The sequence below is a fragment of the Diachasmimorpha longicaudata genome, chromosome 5, assembly GCF_034640455.1.
Source record: "Diachasmimorpha longicaudata isolate KC_UGA_2023 chromosome 5, iyDiaLong2, whole genome shotgun sequence".
Lineage (NCBI taxonomy): Eukaryota > Metazoa > Arthropoda > Insecta > Hymenoptera > Braconidae > Diachasmimorpha > Diachasmimorpha longicaudata.
The window spans coordinates 7,244,728-7,265,961 of NC_087229.1; the positions used below are offsets into that span (position 1 = coordinate 7,244,728).

The 21,234-nt window shown below is 38.0% G+C and overlaps 3 protein-coding genes across 6 annotated transcripts; 2 read left to right on the forward strand and 1 right to left on the reverse strand.

Annotated features, from left to right (window-relative positions):
• The first annotated feature begins 750 nt into the window (after positions 1–750).
• On the forward strand, positions 751–11,024 carry LOC135162078 (transcription factor CP2-like protein 1). Of its 2 annotated transcripts, XM_064120193.1 has the most exons (11): positions 751–1,549; positions 1,625–1,859; positions 2,190–2,334; positions 3,908–3,988; positions 4,542–4,862; positions 4,978–5,122; positions 5,242–5,454; positions 5,535–5,783; positions 5,864–5,940; positions 8,424–9,085; positions 9,254–11,024. In XM_064120193.1, the coding sequence occupies exons 1-11, from the start codon at positions 1,409–1,411 to the stop codon at positions 9,349–9,351; spliced, it is 2,367 nt and encodes a 788-aa protein (XP_063976263.1). In that variant the 5' UTR covers positions 751–1,408; the 3' UTR covers positions 9,352–11,024. The 2 variants fall into 2 exon arrangements, with proteins under 2 accessions (XP_063976263.1, XP_063976264.1); XM_064120194.1 differs by lacking the exon at positions 3,908–3,988.
• A 48-nt stretch (positions 11,025–11,072) lies between these two features.
• Positions 11,073–17,989, reverse strand: LOC135162094 (uncharacterized). Of its 2 annotated transcripts, XR_010298902.1 has the most exons (11): positions 17,853–17,989; positions 15,714–15,993; positions 15,319–15,526; positions 14,211–14,380; positions 13,941–14,121; positions 13,068–13,219; positions 12,501–12,684; positions 12,101–12,426; positions 11,830–12,025; positions 11,472–11,650; positions 11,073–11,380 (listed from the first exon to the last, which is right to left on the reverse strand). XR_010298902.1 is itself a non-coding variant. In XM_064120235.1 (10 exons), the coding sequence occupies exons 2-10, from the start codon at positions 15,945–15,947 to the stop codon at positions 11,562–11,564; spliced, it is 1,740 nt and encodes a 579-aa protein (XP_063976305.1). In that variant the 5' UTR covers positions 15,948–15,993; positions 17,853–17,989; the 3' UTR covers positions 11,073–11,561. The 2 variants fall into 2 exon arrangements, 1 of the variants encoding a protein (XP_063976305.1); XM_064120235.1 differs by having other exon boundaries at positions 11,073–11,650.
• A 55-nt stretch (positions 17,990–18,044) lies between these two features.
• LOC135162095 (uncharacterized) lies at positions 18,045–21,152 on the forward strand. Of its 2 annotated transcripts, none has more exons than XM_064120236.1 (2): positions 18,045–18,296; positions 19,561–21,152. In XM_064120236.1, the coding sequence occupies exons 1-2, from the start codon at positions 18,161–18,163 to the stop codon at positions 21,039–21,041; spliced, it is 1,617 nt and encodes a 538-aa protein (XP_063976306.1). In that variant the 5' UTR covers positions 18,045–18,160; the 3' UTR covers positions 21,042–21,152. The 2 variants fall into 2 exon arrangements, with proteins under 2 accessions (XP_063976306.1, XP_063976307.1); XM_064120237.1 differs by lacking the exon at positions 18,045–18,296 and adding an exon at positions 19,309–19,417.
• The last annotated feature ends 82 nt before the right edge of the window (positions 21,153–21,234 follow it).

Below are 21,234 nucleotides of genomic sequence, written 5' to 3' on the forward strand. Positions count from 1 at the left end.
TGGTGAATTTTGATTGGTGATAAGTATAAGGCTGAGGACTGAGGATTATCCCCTGTGATTATCTGTGATTAGAATACTTTCACTGGAGGATTGTTTGTAATCAGTTTATCATTATGGAGCGAAGAATTTTGAGAATGTGGTGACTACGCGGCATGAGGCCTCAGACGCCAACTAAGACACTAATTAGTGTGTGAGTCGTAGTCTGTAGAAATTCATTGAAAACTTTGCTCATGAAAATTACTGTGGTGACAAAGTGATTAAACACTGTTCAGTTCCTGATTACTGGTATCAATTTTTGAGGAGCAGTAGGGGAACTGTTTGACCGTGCCTTGTGGAACTAATGGCATTATCACATGGAAACATAGCTGTACTATCGAGACGTGTGTACCAGTGGTTAACAGTTGAATGAAACATCGAGGTGTCTACGGTTAATAAAATTTGTATATCGTAAAGTCAACTTGGTGATCAACGTGAAAAGTTTCTACAAAGATAGTATCATTCGTCCGAGGTGCGGAGACAAAAAGGATTAATAATTAAGGGAGTTGTAGAGATTCGACCATAAATTATAGGCACAATCAGTCACGGCACAATGCCTTTCAGTCGAGGCATTGCAATGGTGTTCAAAGAGATTTTCGTTGTTTTTTCTCGTTTTCTATCACTAAAATCCCGGGGTTGCGCATTATTGGAAACACATCGACAGCGCGAAACCACCGGCATTAAGAAATTGTACAACAGCTTCTTCGTCATGTTTTAAGGACTGTTTGAAACAAGGGAGCCACGTAGTCGCTTTACAGTTTCCCCTGTTTTTCATTAGAAAAAGAAGAGAAAAAGTTACCACGAGAGGAAAAAAAAACGCAAAAATATATCGAAAAAATTATTTGAACATTGAATTATTTACTTTATGAGTTTTCTCGTGAAACAGAGGAATATTAATTTAAGCGCACACACGTGTGTCATGCCCTTGTGCCTCCAGGAGTTGACGAATTTAAAGAGTGACTCCCATTAGTTGAGGTGGAGATAGGGATTAAAAGGAAATTTCTTCATGATATAGTGATAAACTCTCCGGATAAAATCAATTGAATATCATCAGCTGTTTGACATTGAATAAATTTATCAAAATTAAATGCAAAGAATTATCGTACCAGCAAAATTGTGAATCAAGTTGTGGATTGTGGAATCAAGAACAACAAGAGAATATAAAGACCAACTACTGATAATGGACTTTGGATTGCACTCGATACCGCAGAGTACTGAGTTAATTCTCATTACCGATTGAAATTCCATGGTGATAATTTCCTAAAATCCCAGAAATTGTCGGCACATTCGAAGAACAAAATTAATAAATAAAAAATTGATAGCGTGAAATTAAAACAATAAATAAAACAAAAATCACTTGAAATTACTGCGAATGGAGTTACAAGTTATGATGGAAGCCAGCACAGAGACGTTGAATGGAACAATGTGGCTGGGTCACTCGCCATCTCCACCTTATCAACGGCTATCACCACCCGTTCGACACGAAGGACGCGATGTCATCACAGCTCAACAAGTATGTTCCCTAATTTCATTAAAAAACCACAACGCAATCTTATTGATTTCCGAATAATTTTTTCTTCCATCGCAGGTGTCAATGGGTTATCATGTGTCAGACAGTGGTATACTCTGGCACGATAAGCGTGAATCACCAAAAACTACGCCAGATGCCAATGATCATCAACGCACAAATGGTGGATCAAACGGCAATTCCCCAACGTCAGAGGAGGAGAGCTTTAATCAATCATCCAACGGTCTCAAGCGGCGTTCCACCGAAGCAAATCAGTCAATTGGAGAATTGGATCGAAAACATGCCAGAAGAGATGGTAAATTTTTTTTTTCACTTCAATCAGCAGATGAAAGGGAAAAGGGAGGTGCGTAGAAGATCAATGAGTAATAATTTATCAGTAAGAAAATTTTGTCGATTGGCTCCGAAGGCCGCTACAAAGAGCTGTCTCTCGTGTAGCCAACGTAAGCTTTTGAGCTTTAGGACCTGGGACGGGTCAATTGTTAATTTCCGGAAGAACAATCACGTGGCTAGTCATTGTGAAAGAGTGGATGGAATTTTTCCATCTGCCTACATGCAATAAAATTACATGTTTCGAGAAGTTGACGTTGTTTGATGATCCTGTCACTCGGGAATTCGATTTTTTTAGGATCAATTGGTAGTAATGGCTCGGCCCAGTGGTCCTCCCGCCAAGTTGAAGAGCTCGCTGAACACTTTGCAGCAGATTTTGATGGCTCTTTCTCTGCTCTGGCAGCTAACGACCTTGCTAATGCCGTGGCGTCTTATAACATGAGGTAGGTTGCGCCTTAATCACCGCTGAAATATCAAATCCTTATTAAATCGTTATAACACTCATTAAGATTTCATATTAATTGCCTCAATGCCTATGCCGTTTAGCAGAGAATTCGATTCATTGGTCCATATTCATACCATGAGCATTTTTCAGATTGTTTCGACTCTAGTATTAGTAGCCATGATATGGGGAAATAATTAGCACCAAAATTACCCTCTATGGAATAAAAATCTCGGGCACGTATGCAAGATTAATATTCACCACATACCTTTGGTGTTTATCCATTCCGTTTGTGTACAATTGCTTCCCAATAACTGATTACCGAAATTTGAAGAATTCTAAGCCTCGCAGCTGATTAATGACGTCCCTAATTTCGACAAACCTAATCCAATTATTAGCTGTCCCTCATTCAACGGAATGCTACTGATTTTCTTAATGATCTCTATTATGATAATAACCACATATGTAGGCAATTGTGTGCAATTGGATGTCACGTTTTTTCAATGAACACACAATAGTTATTTAGGATGAAAAGGTTTTAAAAAGTACCCCAATTGTATTCAATATAAATGACCGGAATCTTCACCAACTGTTCAGGGATCTCTGAGGCTATATATTATTTTTCTGATTTTTTTTTGCTAACAAAATCCACAAAACAGTGATGAGATATAAATCATGAGTCCTTACTGTGCCAAATAGCAGCCTATCAGTCGGTACCACGAGGTAGAAAAGACGAAATAATAAATCCTTTAGCATACCACAGGAAGTTGACTGTAATTTGTGCAATATTTTACAAACGTTTCTGAAGTTTTATGATTGCACTGACAAGATCCGCTGCCACTTTTTTATCCTCTGAACACTATTACAGTTATCAGAGAGTACAATTTCTTGAAAATAGACAAGACGAATGCAACATATGGATTTTTAATAGGATTCTTTGATAACATTCAAGATTACTCTGACGAAGCCTCGATTATTTTCTAGAAATTTCTAGAATTAGTATAGATAGGCCTGCGGCATAAACAGACTTTTATTATAAATATTTTTTCTTCTGACGAATAGTTGTATGTACATAAAAAATACGGATTATCTTGCACTCATAGCATGTGGCCCGTTCAAGGCCTTCAGTTAGCTCCATTAATACCTAAAACCATCAGATGGATATTGATACATGTTACCATCACATGAGGAAGTGATGATGAGCCTACTTTAATATCCGGTTTGAGTTGGTTCAGTGAGCACACAACAATTTGCTACCCGATGTAATGGTGGCTCGTGGGAGGAGTAAAATCGGTCTGACACTGTACACTTAACACCTCAAAGAGAAGGGATTTCTATCAACATAGACAAGTTGAGCTGACGCTTACCATCTTCTATCACTCGAAGAACATTGATCACATTGATATATTCATAATTCATACACGTTACTGAGAGAATGCTTTACGTCAAATCAAGGTAATCACTATTGGCACAACAAATAATTGAGTCATTGAGGGGAGTAATGTGATTAATTCATTGAAATCCTAACATGCATGGTTCGCGTCCAATGGATGTTAATACAGGGGTTGTTTCAGTGAGGCTCTCCTGGCATTACCCTCGCTGACAGTCTTCAAGCAGGAAGCCCCCTCCCCGGAAAATCAAGCCAACAATCCAAAGTGAGTCATTAACAGATTTCCCAACAGTTTCTGCTTTCATAGAAACAAATGTTAACCATCAAGTGGTAATCACATCTTATCGCTGTATAATAAGTAACATTTCTATCGATGTCATAATGGAATAATTTTTGAGGGATATGAGGAAGAATAGAGAACCGATAATTTAGGAACGTCAGGAATGTATCAACATGAATATATGATTATGATGAAATTAAACTCGACCTACTGGAACTGTTTGGTTTCTTATCGCTGGGGAGAACGCTATCAATTCCCGTCATATATCACCCCGCCATAGTTCTTTGCAATCCTTGAATCTCTAACATATTTTGATCATGCTTATTTGACTATCAAATGTATTAACTAGTTTCATAAATTTTCTACTCCATTCATTCATTGCTGGAAGTTTAGAATGATGAGGAGTCCATTGGGGTTCACCAGTTCTCCATTTTCTCCATCGATGTTCAATCTTCTGCAGTAATTTTATGCCTTTGTTAGCAGATTTCAAAATAATTGGTAATTCTAATCAAACAATTTCTTTTTCATTCTGCTTCAGCCTTAACCACGTGACCCAACGAAATCTCGTCGGTTCATATCAAAATGGCACTGTGGCCTTACCGGTCGAACCCGACAGCAACAATAATAGCAACAATGGCAACGCTACAACTACAAATACAGCGGCAGTAAAAGCTAGCAACAATAACAGCGGTGATAATATAGCCATTGCGGGCAACGGTGCCAATGGGGATCGAGCTCAATCAACAACCAGCCTTCATCAGCTCTTGTACTCGGGTAATGATGAATATCCACCGATTTCCTCGTCCGGTAATCAAGTATCCTCGTCCCAGCAAGGAAACGAATTCAACGAGGACAGCCGGTATTAACTCCCTTAATTTTTATCAGCTCCCTTCACAGTAGAACAGTGCTCCCCATAACTTTATTTTCTCACGGTGCAACTTTATTTAGCAATGACCTTGTTTTTTTTCTTCAAGTTTTCAGTATGTGCTGGCAGCAGCTACGAGTATTGCAACTAAATTAAACGAAGAGACACTCACTTATCTCAATCAGGGGCAGTCTTATGAGATTAAATTGAAAAAACTTGGAGACCTTTCGGCTTATCGTGGGAAAATACTCAAGGTGGGAAAAATATTTACGTAAAAATTGAATTGCTTAGCAAGATGACGTTCATGATTGATTGTGTTAAGTTAATGCCCAAACGATCTCACTATTTATTGATCATATTCTGCACTTTGTAGTCGAGCATTCGTATATGCTTTCACGAGAGAAGACTCCAGTACACCGAAAAGGAGCAGATGATCGCCTGGCAGAGGACACGCCCTGGTGAACGTCTTCTCGAGGTCGATGTACCACTCAGTTATGGTATGATGGATGTATCCCAGAACACAGTATCCAAGAATATCGTTGAATTCATGTGGGATCCAACCAAGGAAGTCGGCGTTTACATCAAAGTAATCATCCACATTCAGTCTCGGCCAATCAACGATAAAGTGACTGATCATTTAACATCACGCATTTCATTTGTCATCAGGTTAATTGTATCAGTACGGAATTCACGCCCAAGAAGCATGGTGGGGAGAAGGGTGTGCCATTTAGAATTCAAGTGGTGACTAAACTCCCGGGTGGTCCACGTCTACATGCGGCCTCCTGCCAAATCAAGGTCTTCAAACTTAAGGGGGCTGATCGTAAACACAAGCAGGACAGAGATAAGATTCGTCGGCGACCGCCCCATGAGCAGGACAATTACCAGCCCAGCTATGACTGCACAGTGCTCTCAGACGTAAGTGATCAAAAATACTGTAACATCATGAGAAAATCAATCATGAGGTTCAAGTGGTTTGACATCAACTGAAATTCCAGATCCCGTTGGAGGCGTTAACACCAGCTAGTCCATTATCCCAGAACGAGGGCAGTCCGTACCCACCAACCGATGCAATGTAAGTTAGTCATCATAATAATTGATTTGATCAAACTGGTGATTAGTGAAGGTTTTGAGTTGCTGTTAATTATTTGCCAGTTGAAATAATAATTTTTACAATAGATAGGAAAATTCAATGTTCATTGCAGTCTTATCTTTATCAAGACTAAACAATAACAAGCCAATTGCAGGGGCAAATTCAGCAATACTCTTTTGATCTTATAAACGCTCAAGTATAAATAATAATAACATACTGAGTTGTAATGCAGAACACGTGATAATGTCTAACAATCGAAAAGATGACAAAACAATACGGCTTTTTGTGCCAGTCGAATGATATCCAATAGGGACTATTGATTGACAGACGTGAGCTTTATATCGAAGTTCTGATTATTATTGCAATCACTCGCACAGATAATCATCATTAAACGTGCTCTGAACATTCTACATTAGCTGTGGAAATTGGTAGCACGCAAGTAGACAAAATCATAAGTCCCACGCAACATGTTCATGTGAAGACCTCCAGTGGTGTCCGAGCCGGTATGCAACCGGTTAAGTCCATGAATAAACATCTCCATGTGTTTGTGTGGTGGGGGAACATAAAAATAAATGAAAAAGTGAGATGGTGAATGCAGGCCTGGGCTAAGTGTCTGGTGGGATATAACCGGCACTGAGCAAGCATTATTGTACGACACTAGGTAGTGTGAGGTAGTTCAACAATTGTGCTCAGCTCTTACGTTGTGATTCGTCGAAGGCTTGGCCTGCAATGTACGTGGTTTAAAGTGTTTGAGATCAACTGCAAGAACCGGTTCAAACTGGCACAAGCCAGTTGTTTTAACCAGCGGAACCAACATCAGTGTGCAAACGTATCGGATGGGAATAGCCCCAAGAAATTTAACTCACAATATTCAATGTACTACCGGGAATAACATCACAATAATTCAAGTTTTGCAAGGTTTGCACCGGATTTTTTTGGTTTTTTTCAATTGCATTATTTTCAGTGGTTGTTATCACTCGATTTTTATTTTTTGGTGATTCAGCAACTGGAAGAGACTGGCTTTGACCCGTATTTTAGTAATTGTGTTTCGTCAGTGAACTTAGAGAAGAAAGAGTGAGAGAGATAGATAGATAGATTGTGACTGCGTGTTTCAGACGAAAAGCCAGTGCGCGATTGTACTTCGGAGGAAAACGTGCTATCGTGAATAGATTTTTTTAATTCAATCTTTTTTTTTCATCCTTCGTTGATTATTTGGTTGTTTTCTCATGTTATTCGAAGGCCACTGCTTGATATGCAATTGAAATAAGTCGCTGAAAAACCCGCAGACATGATTTACCGTTAGTTTTGCAACTCAAGTGACTATTTCCACTTCCGCAATTCGAAGTTAACGTCGATAAATTTTTGAAGTTGTCGGTGATATTTTTTTCAAATTCAAGACACTTTGAACTGTGGATTAAACATTGGTGCTGTCCTTTAAAGGGAACTTGTTGAGATTGTTTGGATTATCATTCAACGGGAATGATCTGTCTCATAGGAGCTCTCGTTCGCATTGTTGAGCAGAAACAGCAGAGTTTGATCCTGGCGAATTCAATTGAATTCATCAACGATTCAATGGAAATTCAAGTAATTAATACTGTCAAGAGTAAGCAGAATTTCGTCAGAATGTTTGACTGTCAGGAAGAGTTACATCCAGATCAGGCTCGTTACCTAAGATGACGAGCAGCCTGATCATCGGTGTGCCGATGTTTCAGAAATTGTTTGAATTATCATCATTGAATTGATTGTTGATAAAGAACAAAAGGACAACAGTTATTGCATTACTTTGTCGTTGACTATTGAAGATACCTCGCATTGGTGAATTTTCAACATAACGAAAGGTGCTGATTAATTTATCAAACGTTCATCATGACCAGGATGTCACGAAGTACACTGGGTTGGTTCTTCGTCAATTGTCGCAAGCATCCAATACTACTGATGTATGAAATAATCATTGGCCGATGTGACTCGATTGGTATTGAAGTTGTAGCACGTGTTTTATATACCTCGAGTAATGTGCAAACACTTGTGGGATTGGGAGAATCTCGCCGCAAGTATCTGGCTAATCTGGTTGTAACCAGAGGGCGTAATACTGTTAAACGTCTTGGCAATCGGAGAGATTATAGTAAAGGAAATGTTCTCAGAACAATGGTTAAAATGGGGGAGTTTAATAAGTAAGATTTTGTTAATATTTCATCATAATTATTGCACATCGTTAATTGCAATTCTTGAAAAAAAAATTCTAATGAAATTACCGTGACAATTCATACTTTGACATTATGTCTGATGTGTAAAATATCCAGTGGCAAATTTACCAGAGGTTTTATTTAAATAATTCCTACTATTAATTAATTAAAATTCTAATGACTGTTTGTTAACCAAGATTGTAATCGCCTACAAGATCTCTGAAGATATTATCTATATATTAGAGACCCTTATTTCTAATTTCGATTTCTTCATTATTTCAGCTCACAACCGAGTCCCAATAACGTTAGCGCTGCTTCACCTCCTCTGACAGTTGTGCCAGTGTTTGTGTCAGTTGCAGCTCCTGGTGGACAAATTTCTAGCTCAGAACAGACTGTCCAGGATGACACTAATGACTCTGTCACCACTGTCAACCGTCAGTCTTCATCGCCAGTTAATTTACCTGATCAAACAACCTGTAATGACGTGACACCATCTATTGGGCCTTCGGAGCTGCCGGCCGATGCCAATGCTGTTCAAACTTGCGCTTGGTTGCGCGTCAATCGTTTTCAAGCGTTCGAAACGGTTTTCGCTAATTTCTCAGCTGCTGATATTCTCAGATTGACTAGGGACGATTTAATTCAGATATGTGGACTTGCTAATGGAATAAGATTGTTCAATGCACTCCAGTCAAAACCACCAACACCGAAGTTGACACTCAATGTTGCGCTGGAAGGAGGCAACTCTTTGATGTGGCATGCTCTTCATCTGCAGACTCGCACCAGTGGTGCATTGTCAAGCAAGTTAATTACTACATTCAATTTACCCAGTGATCGTCTACATTCCGTTCTACTCCAGGGACCACAGGGAATTCATTTAGTGGCGTCGAATGAGCTTGTTGCTTACATGAAGGATGACCGTATGTTTCTGGTTGAAATAATAAGAGGTAATTTGGTGTTTTATTGATCTATTTGTCGAGATCCATTCATAGAATTTCAATGAATATTCGAGGAAGTCAAACAATCATTGATTTTTGCTCTTAGATGTCTTCAGAATTATTTTGGGTTTGATGAAGACTAAAATTAATTTGATATTTTTTTTATTGGTCATTCAGATTCATCGAGTGACCGATATAAACTGCTTTTGAAGCCGTTTTTTCGCCAAATACGAAATGACAATGAAGCAAGGATCGACAATGAGACTGTTCATTAGCCGTTGATGATACTGGAGGAATTTGTGCCAAGGAATTGTGAGGGTATCACCACTTCCATTGGAGATCTCACGCGATCAAAACAAAATATTTTTTTATTGCAATTCTAATTGAGATGTGAACCCAAGAGAAGGGAGAGTGACTAATTACGAATAAAACACGCGATAATTAAGTTTCATTAGAATGCTCTGGTTAGCAGAGTGATATTGCTTCAGGTTAGTGTCTACAGCGTGTGTTGATTAGTTACGATTTTAGTAGCTTTACTCCACATTAAAGAGGTAACTGAGAATTATACTCATTTTATTTAGGTAATTTCTATTAAGGAATTTATATCGATATTGATTTTTCATATTTTTTGTTTAAAGACATGCACAACAAGATTTTACGAAAAATTCGCGGTGAATTCGTAGAAAAAAATCAGTTGAAATTTTTTAAACTAACAGAAAACCGTTAAAATTTAATTATTCTCTGGACTTTATTCTGTGGAAATATTTCAGCTCATAGGGTCCAGCTGGACTAACATGGTGAACCTTTCTCCAGCAAATTTCAATACGAAAATTTTTACATTTATTTATTAATTATTATTCTTTAAAACATTCGTAATATTCATTTCCTGATTTATCATGACTGGAAAATTGTTTTTCTTTTTAGTTTGAGTATTTTTACAGCAATTAGAAAGTATTGAAGTATCTCAAAAAATTTTGGTAACCAGAAACTTGTCAGAATTTGTTGCAAAAATTGGCGCATTGGATTTCGTGATAGCACGTTAACCACATTTATCCACATTACCCTTATCTATATTAGAATTTTCCAATCAATCCGTTAAGTTTTGTTATGATTGTGTTGTGCCCGGGAAGATTATTAGCAATAATTAGATTGCCGTGCAATTACCGAGCATCTGGGACGATTTACGATTTTTATGATAGAAGAAGCTGCTGCGCTTCATTATTATATATGGATAGATTTATTATTATTATTATATTACGGTAGCTTGTGTGATGATGGAAAAGATGGATAGAAGTGAATGGATTATTCGCGAATTACTCAGGTATTGTTGAAAATGACTTTCCAAGCTGGCGCCTGAGCAACAGCATAAAATGGAATTATGGAAGCCCTCGGCTTGGAAAAATTTTATTCAACCTCTGCCGTGGAAAATATATCGCCAAGACCCCACGTGCTTGTGAATTCTGTGGGGCACAATGATCTATGCTCCACGGCTAGGGTTGAAATGTACTATTCATGGCTTTGGATAGACAGTTCACGAAATTTGACTGCTCTAAAATTTGAGATTGGAATTCAAGTCCTTGGAGTTCTAAATCTGTTGATAATTTTGTATGGTTAAGTTTTTCTTTGTTTTTATTATTTCACAGTAGCTTTTGTGATGATGTAGGAGAAGTGAATAGATTATTCGCGAATTACTCAGGTATTTTTAAATGTCTTTCGACGGCTTTTGAAATGTCAGTTCAAAATATTGAACTTCCCCAATGTTTGAAATGACAGATAAATAATTTGGAGATTTGGTTATTTCTAGACTTAATGGAGGATTGCATGAGTGCCTCGAATAAAGTAGATGTTCTACTTTGGCAATTTGAAGTAATGCCGTTTATGGGTACAAAATATATATTTTAAATATATAATTTCAACTAATTAATAAATATGATGATTAAAATATTAATGGGATTTTTTTGTTCGTGAATTTGAATATCGTCGGAAGATGATTCGATTGCTTTTTCTCACTTATCATTTTATTGAGATTTTCAACAAACGTAAAACTGACAATTTATTTGTGTTTTTTCCCTGTAAAACCACTTATTCGTACGATTTATTTCGCTATTTATATATAAAATTCACTATTTACACCTTAAATTTGTGCTTAATTCAACCCATCACATACTTATTTCTTAGTAAAAATTCAAGGCACATATTTAACACCCAACGATTTCATTATTCAAGTTCATTCCAGCACGTTGCACTGCAGGGGTCATCAGTTAAATACAAAAAAACAACAGAGATCGCTATTTTGCACGAATTCTATTTTAAAAAATCAGTTTTTCTTCGTTAAAAAAATAGAAATATCTAAATTATTTTATAGAAAATTATTTTATAGTTAACATCAACCGACCTTGCTCTGGTATGATAGCCTCTGAACGGATTCTTCATCTTGAATTTTCCAGTTCTGTTTATTAGAATTTTTTCACACAAGAAGGACAACTCACTCGTTATGATGCAATTTTTTCAGCTCTATTCTGAGAATTTTCCCTGTGGCGTTTCTTGGAATTTCATTAATGAAGGCAACTCCCCCTGAAAATTTAAATCGAATAATTAATTGAATAATTGACTGAATTGAATTGTGCAGTAGAGTAAATTTTGCATTGAAACTTCTGTTGCAACTCCCCCAAAGAATGTAATATCTCTGGAGGGTAATCTTTAACCGATGTATAGAGAAAACACCTGAAGCGGTGAAATAACAATAACTCTACCTATAAGCTCTTTGTACTCCGAAACTTTTCCTTTCATGAAATTTTGGATATTTTCTGCTGTCGTCGTACGATTTTTTTTGAGTACCACAAATGCCTTCGGGACCTCTCCGGACCGTGCATCAGGTATACCAATAACCGCAGCATCAGCAATGTCGGGATGAGTTCTGAGGATGCCTTCTAATTCAGCAGGGGGGACCTAAAAATATTAAAATAATTAAAATGGTCAACATGTCAGTTATAATCACATCTAACTATTTACAAAAACTATTACCTGAAAGGCTTTGACTTTGATGAGTTCCTTCAGACGATCGACGATGAAAAACTTGAAGTCATCGTCGAAATAGGCAATATCACCTGTTTTCAACCACCCGTCTTGTAGCATCTCATTTGTAGCTTTTTCATTTTCGTAATACCCCTTCATAATATGCGGACCCCTTAGCCAAATTTCACCAGTTTGACCTGGAGTCTGTACGTCCTGATTTGTGACTGGATCAACCAGTCTCGCTTCGCTATTCGCGATTGGATATCCAACGCTCGCATATTTATTGTGGGAGGTCTGGATTAATGCAACCCCCGTGCATTCTGTTAATCCATATCCTGGAAAAATATAGTGATTAAGGTATATCTTATATGTTAAAAAAATTCGGCAGATTCTTCAGATGTTGACTTACCCTGGATAAATGGTACTGTTTGCTGATCAAGTCCAAACTGATCATAAATTCTCTCTATGTCTGATCCAATGATGGATGCTGCGCCAGAGATGATACAACGCAATCGCTTAAAATGTTCTGTTTTTATCTTCGGCGATGCAGCCATGAAAAGCAGTATCGATGGGACGCAGAATAATAAAGTACACTGATAAAAAAAAATATTGAAAATTTAATTAGCTGTATGCAAATCAACCCGCCTCAAAAAAAAATTATTAGAAATATAATGCATTCATTAAAAAAGTCTTATTAATTTTTTGCCATTTTCTTCCGGAAATGTACATGAACGAGGCGTTCCAATGAAAAAAATTATCGTTTTTTACACAACGTAATAGACTACTAATTTTCTGTGGATAATTAGGCACAATAATTATACAAATTGCAATTTCGAGCCGGGAAAATTTTGTACGAGTGAACAAGCATTTTTCCAAATCTAATTTCTCTCCTCAATATAATTAAATAATTTTTCGTCTCATTAGTTTTGTTGCGCATTTATGTACGAAAATTTTGAAATTAAGTATCTATACTCACTGGATGTTTCGTCAGTGTATTGATAAAAATGTCTGGTGTAAAAGAAGGCAGAGTAAGGAAATGAGCACCCAAAGCTAGCCTGGCGTGCATCATACAATTCAATCCATATATGTGGCAGAGAGGTAGAATTGCAGGTATAACATCATGAACGTCTGGAAGTAAGTGTATCAATAAAAAAATCTTGAAAATTCCTTTATTAAAAAATTTTTGATGTTAAGAAGTGGTAATACGTGATAAAATCACTGCAAGAAAACATCCATCCGACAAATTCCTCGATAAAATATCAAAATCTAAATACATTTGATATACAATTTGAAGAGTAGGAATGTATCAGTAGTTAATAACCCTGTTGTATACACAAACAGGCACGCGTACACGAGAGCTCATTGCGATGCGCAGTCATGATAAACATATAGATAAGATTACTTCAGTTTGACACAAGATGTCTGGAAACAGTGGTACAAAGTAAAGAGCTACAATCGTCTTCCACTTGCGAAAATAATAAGATCAATTTTTACAAATGGAGGAATGAAATTTCACGATTCTTTCAATCGCGAAAGTTTATTTTCCTGCATGTCGGATTGAACTTTGTCATGATGCAGAGAATGACCACCATTGTATAGTTACTGACTTCCAATCATTCCATTACTCATTGAATTTCAAAGTGTACTATACACACTTTTCCTCGCACGATTATATAACTGTAAAATCATCGCATATTTTTCACATTAGACACCTTAGAATCTACATGCCATGTAGGGAACAATGTTTTCCATCTTAACTCAACTTCAACCGCGACAATAAATCAGATGAATTGAATATCTCGCAATAGAAGACCGCAAAAAAATCATGTCCAATAAATATAATATTTACCATTACTCAGTTGTATACTGTGAGTGCTCATAACAACATTAGCGATGAGATTTCTATGTGTCACCATGACACCCTTTGGTAGTCCCGTAGTACCGCTGGAATAAGGCATGATACAGACATCATGGGGGCTCTGTGAATTCTTCGAAACATCGGGCAGAGTTTTTCCTCTCGTCAAGAGATCCTGACAACAAAAATACAACGAATCACTCTGTATCCATTTTTTCCAATCTCAAATAAAATATAAACACTAAAACAACAAGATAAAAATACTTTGAATGATATTGTCCCTTCGGGCAAAGGTCTAACTCCATCGTCAACGACAATGATTGGTGCATTCTGTGGAAGAGTTGTTTTTCCCACTGCAACGGCATTCGGTGCAAGATCACTGGATGTGATGATGGCTTTGGCACCTGATAGTCTCAGTTGTCTTTCTATTTCATCTGCAAGAATGTTTTCAATAAAAATGCGGCTGATTAAATCATATTGGCTTGAATGAATTCAAGTACATCGAGCAAAGTCCACATTTTGATTGACCCGGACATTGTATAATCCCGATAGCAAAATCGTACTGGTGATACTCAGCTGTGACAAAGGTCAGCAGACGAGCCTGCTGCATGCAATGAATTGTAGTGATTAATTATTATCACAGTAACAAATAAATCAAATAATTTATGTTTTCAAACTCATTGAAACGACACTTGCTATCGTTTAAAGCCACAACCAAGTTCAATATTTATTTTGAACGATACAAAGTCCAAGCGCTTCTCACACTCGGCGAGAGCTTGTGGGGTATTTGGCATTGACAATATTTGAAAATGACGAGTGCATTTTCTCTTTTCAGTTAGATAAACATCGCGCAGTTACTTAACCGGTTGTTCCTAACGACGGTCCTTGGGGGTTAACGATTCGTTATTCATAATTGGTCAGGTAACAAAATGGGCACTAAATTGTGAAGACAACTGTAGTAGATACGAGGGACAAAGTACAGACGTGGAAATAAAGTGTTGTGGATCGTGTACTTGAGAGTCCAATTAATTTTTATGAATATCGAAGGCTCGCGTGCCCCTCGATGTCGAGAGTTAAGGATATTGAAATTAAATAGAGTTAAAACCGGTAATAATCAACAACGTTTTGGCTAATCAGACGCAGTGTAAAAAGTAATAATAAGGCCGGCGTGTTTTTTAAAGTGAAAAATTGTCGGAAAAAAATATTTCGATATTTACATACATCGTGAATAATTCAGGAAAAAGATACGGCGAGATTGTTTTTACAATAAATAGGCCGGAAAAATAACGCATAATGTATGCGGAAAAAAATATTATCATGAGTTATACAGAACAATTAAATGCTAATGCTAGATAATAATAGTTGTACTGACCAGGCGTATAGATTGGATTGACTGGTGTGACGATAAGTCCACTTTCCACAGCTCCCAAAAGAGCGATTGGACTCTCTGGCAAATTCGGAAGAATCACGGCCACTACATCACCCTGACGAAGGCCCATATTCCGTAGACTCCTTGCGACATAGTTAGCACTGTCTCGAGCTTCAACGTATGTGTATTTACGACCTGTTACACTGCATTCCTGTATCACATCAAATAACAAATCAGGCAGATGTATAAGCAAGCGTTTCAATGCGGCGGGATTTTTCAATGAATTTCCTAAAATAATTAAACTAAAGTTAAAAAAAAAATCTCTGGCTTGAAATATTTGCCTTATCGTGGAACATCCAACTGTATTAGTGTTATCAAGCAATTACTATTCCAATTACCAGAGCAATCCTTGTTGGCCACTTATGGACATTTTCCCATATGAATTCTGGCAGTGTTGCTGATGGAAAATCAACGTCACCGAATGGCGATGTGAAAATTCTCTCTCCATTGTTACCCTCGATTATTTTCAACTTGGCAGCCACTGATGCTCGTCTTACTGAAACGTTGATGATCCCCGTGCCATTTTTCAGGACCAGCCCCATACGTTGACAGCCACGAATGAGGGATTCCATGTTTTATGTGACTCACCGTCGAGAATTCTATCGTGCAAATTGATAGCTAAAAAAATTTTTTAACCTTTTATTTTGTACCAAGAATCACGATTCAAACTTCTCCACTTATCCAACTGGAGAGACCTAATCTGTAATCATCGATGAAAATGACATCGAGAACGGGATTTATCTTGCCTATCATGGATCGATGACAGCGTGTTATTTAAGATCGTTAAGAGCATTTTTCACTAAAATCTAAAAAATCAAAAAACCCGATTGCAACTAGAAGGATAAATTCTTTAAAATTCAATTATCGTTATGAAGATAAAAAAATTGATAATATTCCAAAGTCCATGAATAGAGCCTCCGGAAAATTTGAAAATATTCTCGTAATCGGTTTCAACATATTAAGAGACACAATTTAATTCATTAATAGAGAAATAACGATTACGGATTTTATGATACTACATTTACTATCAATTATTACATTAACTAACTTATCGATTGAATGGGCCGAGCAATAATGGGTGTCATAAATGAATTTTACACGAATACCGATTAAGATGTACCATCGAAAAATACGGGATAATCGAGACGACAGTGAAGTGGGATAGGCAGTAAGTCCAGGGTACAAAGTCCACTCCTCGCCGGCATTCCATAATGAGAGTTTAAAAATATTAGTACAAAATTCTTCGTCGTGCATTTCGTATATTTTCACGAACTCCATCGCATGAAGTGGAATATTTAATAATTAAGAATTGAAATAATTAGGAGTGGAATACTTAATTTAAGTGGTAGAGAGAACCCGCTTGTCAATGCAAATTGTGTTGATATATGAATATCATCAATCAAATGCATCCATAGGCTGAAAGTGACGCTGGCATCAATGTACGGGTTTTCCTCAACTGGCATTTTCCGCAGTGAGGCTGCAATTGTCATGTTGGCGTAGAATAAAGCGCAATAATTAATCTTACGAGTGATCATCGCCTAACGAACGCTGAGCATTATCTACGGCGATGTAATACGGTACAAAAGCACTGTCAAAGACCTTCAGATGATAAGTTGTCATGAAATACCCTGAGTATTTCAATCTTGTGTGTTATCACATCATCAAGAATACGTTGAGTGATAAAACGCATTACCTACATCATAGTCGAGCGTGTAATTATGAACATCCAATGTGTGGCATTAAGGTCCACAGATTGTAGTGAATTCCATTGGACATTCATTTCGATATTCGATGATTAAATTATGAATAATTGATTTCCTAACAAAGCTATTCCACAACAGTAATTAGGTGATCGTTCCATAACGAAAAACTCGAATGGTGTCTCAATAGAGTCATTTATGAACAAATTTTCCCCTGCCAACAATAATAATCTTTTTCTTGTTTTTTTCTTCTAAATATAGTTGTCTTGCGGTGACGAAGAAAAACATGGAAGCGTATGCAATTTAGACACTTGTCCATGCAATGCATTTTTTTTTCCATATGATTTTTTTTTAGTGAATATGTCAACATTACCAGCGTCTTTGATGGATTCTGTCCTCAGTGGCAATGAACCCTTGACAGTACACAAGCCATCTAATGTCACTAAGTGCGCGTAACATCCACCGAATTTTTGGCAGAACGAATTTTTCAAAAGAATTAATTGCCCTCATCCAAGACTACGGGCTTATCGGGAATAACGTGTGTCTGTGCAATATCGACTTGACAACACAAGCTGCAGATGCACGCAAATTCGCGCTGGGGGGAAAGTTTTGTGAGGCTTCTTTTCCGTTCCTCAAACTTGCTTTTACCCTCGCACAAACGCGCTTACATATTTTATTTAAGGGTGTGAGTAACCCCCGCGCCCCACGTCCGGTGATTATTTAGAATAGTCATTGATAGTTTCATTAAAAATGTCTCCAAAAAGAGTTCACTCATACCTCTGGGTTTTGAGAAGTCCGTTGACAACTGAATTTTATCCACCAACAGCATCCAGCGGGACTCAACCACTGACTGCAGCCTGCATGGATGACCAACTTGTCCTTTTCCCTGCTGATACCAATTTACCCCCACTCCAAGTCAACGCATACTGACAGAAACACTTGTGGCGGATATTCTATTGAGGCTTTTACTTTTGTATTTATTTGGGTAGCGATGTTGGAAGACCCGCCAGTTGAGTTAATCATCCCATAGCGAACAGGTAGACCGGGTTAAACTGATTCGAACTTTCTGCTAGTTTTTTCTGAATATGTTTGAATCTCAGGTAGATAGCAAGATTTTGTGTAAGACCTTTTTTGTCGAGCGACTTAAGGGTTGTAAAAAAGGTCATGATAAAAAAATTTCTATCTCTCCTGGATTTCAAGATTTACGTGCAAAACCAACAGGTATTCGAAATCGTTATGGAACGGTTTAATTACTTCTCAAATCGACTTTTTAAAGTGAAATATGAAATAGTTTCGTTTCGCATAAGAATTGTTGAAGTTATTTTACGCGTATTTTAATTTCTGATCGAGATTAAGAATCAGTTTTCGCCGGTATTTTCGAAATGATACAAAGTTGTGAGAGGGGCGGGCGATAGCCCCAAGTATTTAGCGGGTTCGATGACCTATGCACGTTCCATCATTAGAACGTCGATGTGGGTTCAGTCAATTTCTCACATGAGCTGCATCTGTAGAAAAATATTAAGCGGACGTGGAACGCGAACAACAGTTACCATCAGAGTTGAAAATTTCAATAAAATTGGTTCCTGAATAAACTGATCATTTTTGAAAAATTAAATTCCCATGACATTTACCATGACATAATGTTACAAGGGATGTTTGAAATTGGATTTTTCCAAACAATGATTTTACCCTCTGAACTAAAGGTGCAAGGCAAAAGTATTCCGGAACTCTGCTGTAAGAGGGCAGCACATTGGACTACCCCTTCCCCACTCCATACATTATATACGAAATCATCAGCACTTCTAGAGAAGCTTCAGCCGCGAAATATCATAGCGCATGAATTTTCGAATTACAACAAGTTAAAAGATCATTTGAAACAATTTAGGAATGTCCTTTTGCAGTTTAGAAACTAATAATTGATTTGTAATTAATTTATGTACTAGATCATGTGTAGATTTTTCTTCCGACTGACAATAAGATCTTGGATTTTACAACAATGTGTTCAAATTAATTATAATCGTCATTTAATTTTCCTTGCGTCGCCAGTAAACGGAAAAAAGGAAAAATGTCTTGTTTCGGTTTCATTGCACATAAACCTTCGGCTTGTCATAACAATGAAGCACTTGACAGAGAATTATTACCCCTCGACCTATAATTAGCCAATAAATAGCGGTTTATTGGACGTTATTGTCGGATCAATCTCGTCCGGCTGCTCGAAATCATTTCATTTTGGAAGATTGAATGCTACAGTCTTTGCGATTCTTTCAAATCCGCAGCAATGGTCACCCAATCGCCCCTGATTTTACTCCTCCCAATATTTTGGATAATTAACCCAGGGCTTTGTAAGTAAAACTCGATAAAAAGCATTATCTAAACTTCAAAAATCTTCTGTAGACAGTTTTTTCCTCAAAAATTAACCACTCGTTCAATGACCCACAACTCAAAATCTTACATTTTTGGATAATAACTAGACGTAAATTGACAGCTTCACATCCGGTGATGACACATACCTCCATGGATGTTGGTAACATAATCTCCATAATAATCCCCGAAAGTCCCGACACCACGATAAACGTCGATCAACTGACAGCGGATTTTCGCCGTCAGCTCGAACGGATTCACAAGCAGAGCCGAGTGAACAAACTGGAGCACGGATTAGTCACCCTGAAGAACGTTCTGCCACAGATGTCAAAAGAAGAGAAGAAGAAGTCATTGCCATTGATACGACGAGTCCTCCAAACGCGTCGTCTACGGCCTCCCAAGAATTCTACGAAGGAATCGGCTCAGAGGAAAGTCCAGAAGAGCAAGAACACTCGACGCTCTCCTGCGAAGAATACCAACAACAATAATAAACGTAACAACAAATCAAAGCCAACGGCTAATACCAAGGCCAAGCCCACGTCGAAGAGGACTCCGAAACAGGTGAAAAAGCAGAAAACGGTGAAGAACCCGGAGGCTTACCTTGTCGAGGACACCCTGGAGCGTCGGCTGATTGAAAAAATGAAGAATGAGGATGATCTTTCGTTTAAGGACGATTATCGCCAGACCGAGTGGAGGAGTCCAGTTCAGCAGCGGAGACGATCGATGTCGGTAGCAAATCGAGCAGACGGAAATTCTGATATCGTCACAGTTGTGGACTTTGATAAGAATGAAGAGCTCTGGAGGCCGTCATCGGAAAGGGATATAAATCGCCCAAATCGACGTGCCTCTCAATTTCCGTGTTCAGAAGGGGCGAACGAATACAAAGTGCGCAGCACGAAAGATATCCGTGGGTTTGATATCGGAAGGGAGGAGAAGAATAATGATTGCGACAAGGGTTTTGACGCTGACGGACAGCCGATTAGCTGCTACAAAGGGAGTGATGATGGAGCATCAGCTGCGAGGGGCGAAGTAAAGGTATTCAATTATCCGGTTGAAGTCCCTTCTTTCAGCGGTGACGATGATGAGTTTAAGGGGTTTGAGAGAATCCTGCAGAGCCCCCAGGATTCAATTCGTCAGACGAACTCGACTGGACCAGATGAGGAAGATGCGCCTGGGAAGGGAGTTCACGAGCAGATAGTGGAGGACGTACCGTTGACGATGAATCAAGAATTTCGGGGGGATGAGAAACGAATGACGGAGGATGAGAAACGTCGAAATTTCGTGACCGATGACCAAGTTGTGGGGCGCGTACCGTATTCCAGTGATGTCGAGGTGATTCCTAGGGTGGGAAGGCAATTCGTTGATTTTGATAAGAAGAATTTCGAAATTAGAATTGCGAGGTCCATTGATAATCATTTGGTCAGAGGATCGATGGTAAAATCGAGGGATCGTGGGGATTTACAACCGCGAGTAAATTCTGGCGTCGATGGTGGTAGGGGAATGGAGAAGATGAAGAGAATGAAGAAACAGGGGAAGAAGATGAAGAAACCGTGGAAGACGTATCCGAGATCATTGGACAAGCAGGTTATTCATGGGAAAATTTAGTAGATGATTAGAGAATGACGATAATTATTAGTTGTGTATTAGGGTCACAGAGGAGCGTTTGATGTTGGTTTAATAAATTTTTGGATGAAATTATTCACTTCCCGACCGCTTCATTTTTTTCTCATTTTGTAATGTTATAAAAGATGTAGCTGGACTGAATGTTGAGTCGTTTCAACTGCGAAGACTTTAAAGT

Bases quoted from the DNA above. Each gene is read 5' to 3' on its own strand.
- LOC135162094 (XM_064120235.1), bottom strand. From the start codon at position 15,947: ATGGAATCCCTCATTCGTGGCTGTCAACGTATGGGGCTGGTCCTGAAA. The intron at 14,381-15,318 runs GTCAGTACAACT...ACATTCTTGCAG, and splicing joins CAATCCAATCTATACGCCTG to ATGAAATAGAAAGACAACTG. The intron at 12,026-12,100 runs GTAATAGTTTTT...TAATATTTTTAG, and splicing joins TCAAAGTCAAAGCCTTTCAG to GTCCCCCCTGCTGAATTAGA.
- LOC135162095 (XM_064120236.1), top strand. From the start codon at position 18,161: ATGTTTGAATCTCAGGTAGATAGCAAGATTTTGTGTAAGACCTTTTTT. The intron at 18,297-19,560 runs GTATTCGAAATC...GTAAATTGACAG, and splicing joins TTTACGTGCAAAACCAACAG to CTTCACATCCGGTGATGACA.
- LOC135162078 (XM_064120193.1), top strand. From the start codon at position 1,409: ATGGAGTTACAAGTTATGATGGAAGCCAGCACAGAGACGTTGAATGGA. The intron at 1,860-2,189 runs GTAAATTTTTTT...CGATTTTTTTAG, and splicing joins AAAACATGCCAGAAGAGATG to GATCAATTGGTAGTAATGGC. The intron at 5,784-5,863 runs GTAAGTGATCAA...CTGAAATTCCAG, and splicing joins ACTGCACAGTGCTCTCAGAC to ATCCCGTTGGAGGCGTTAAC.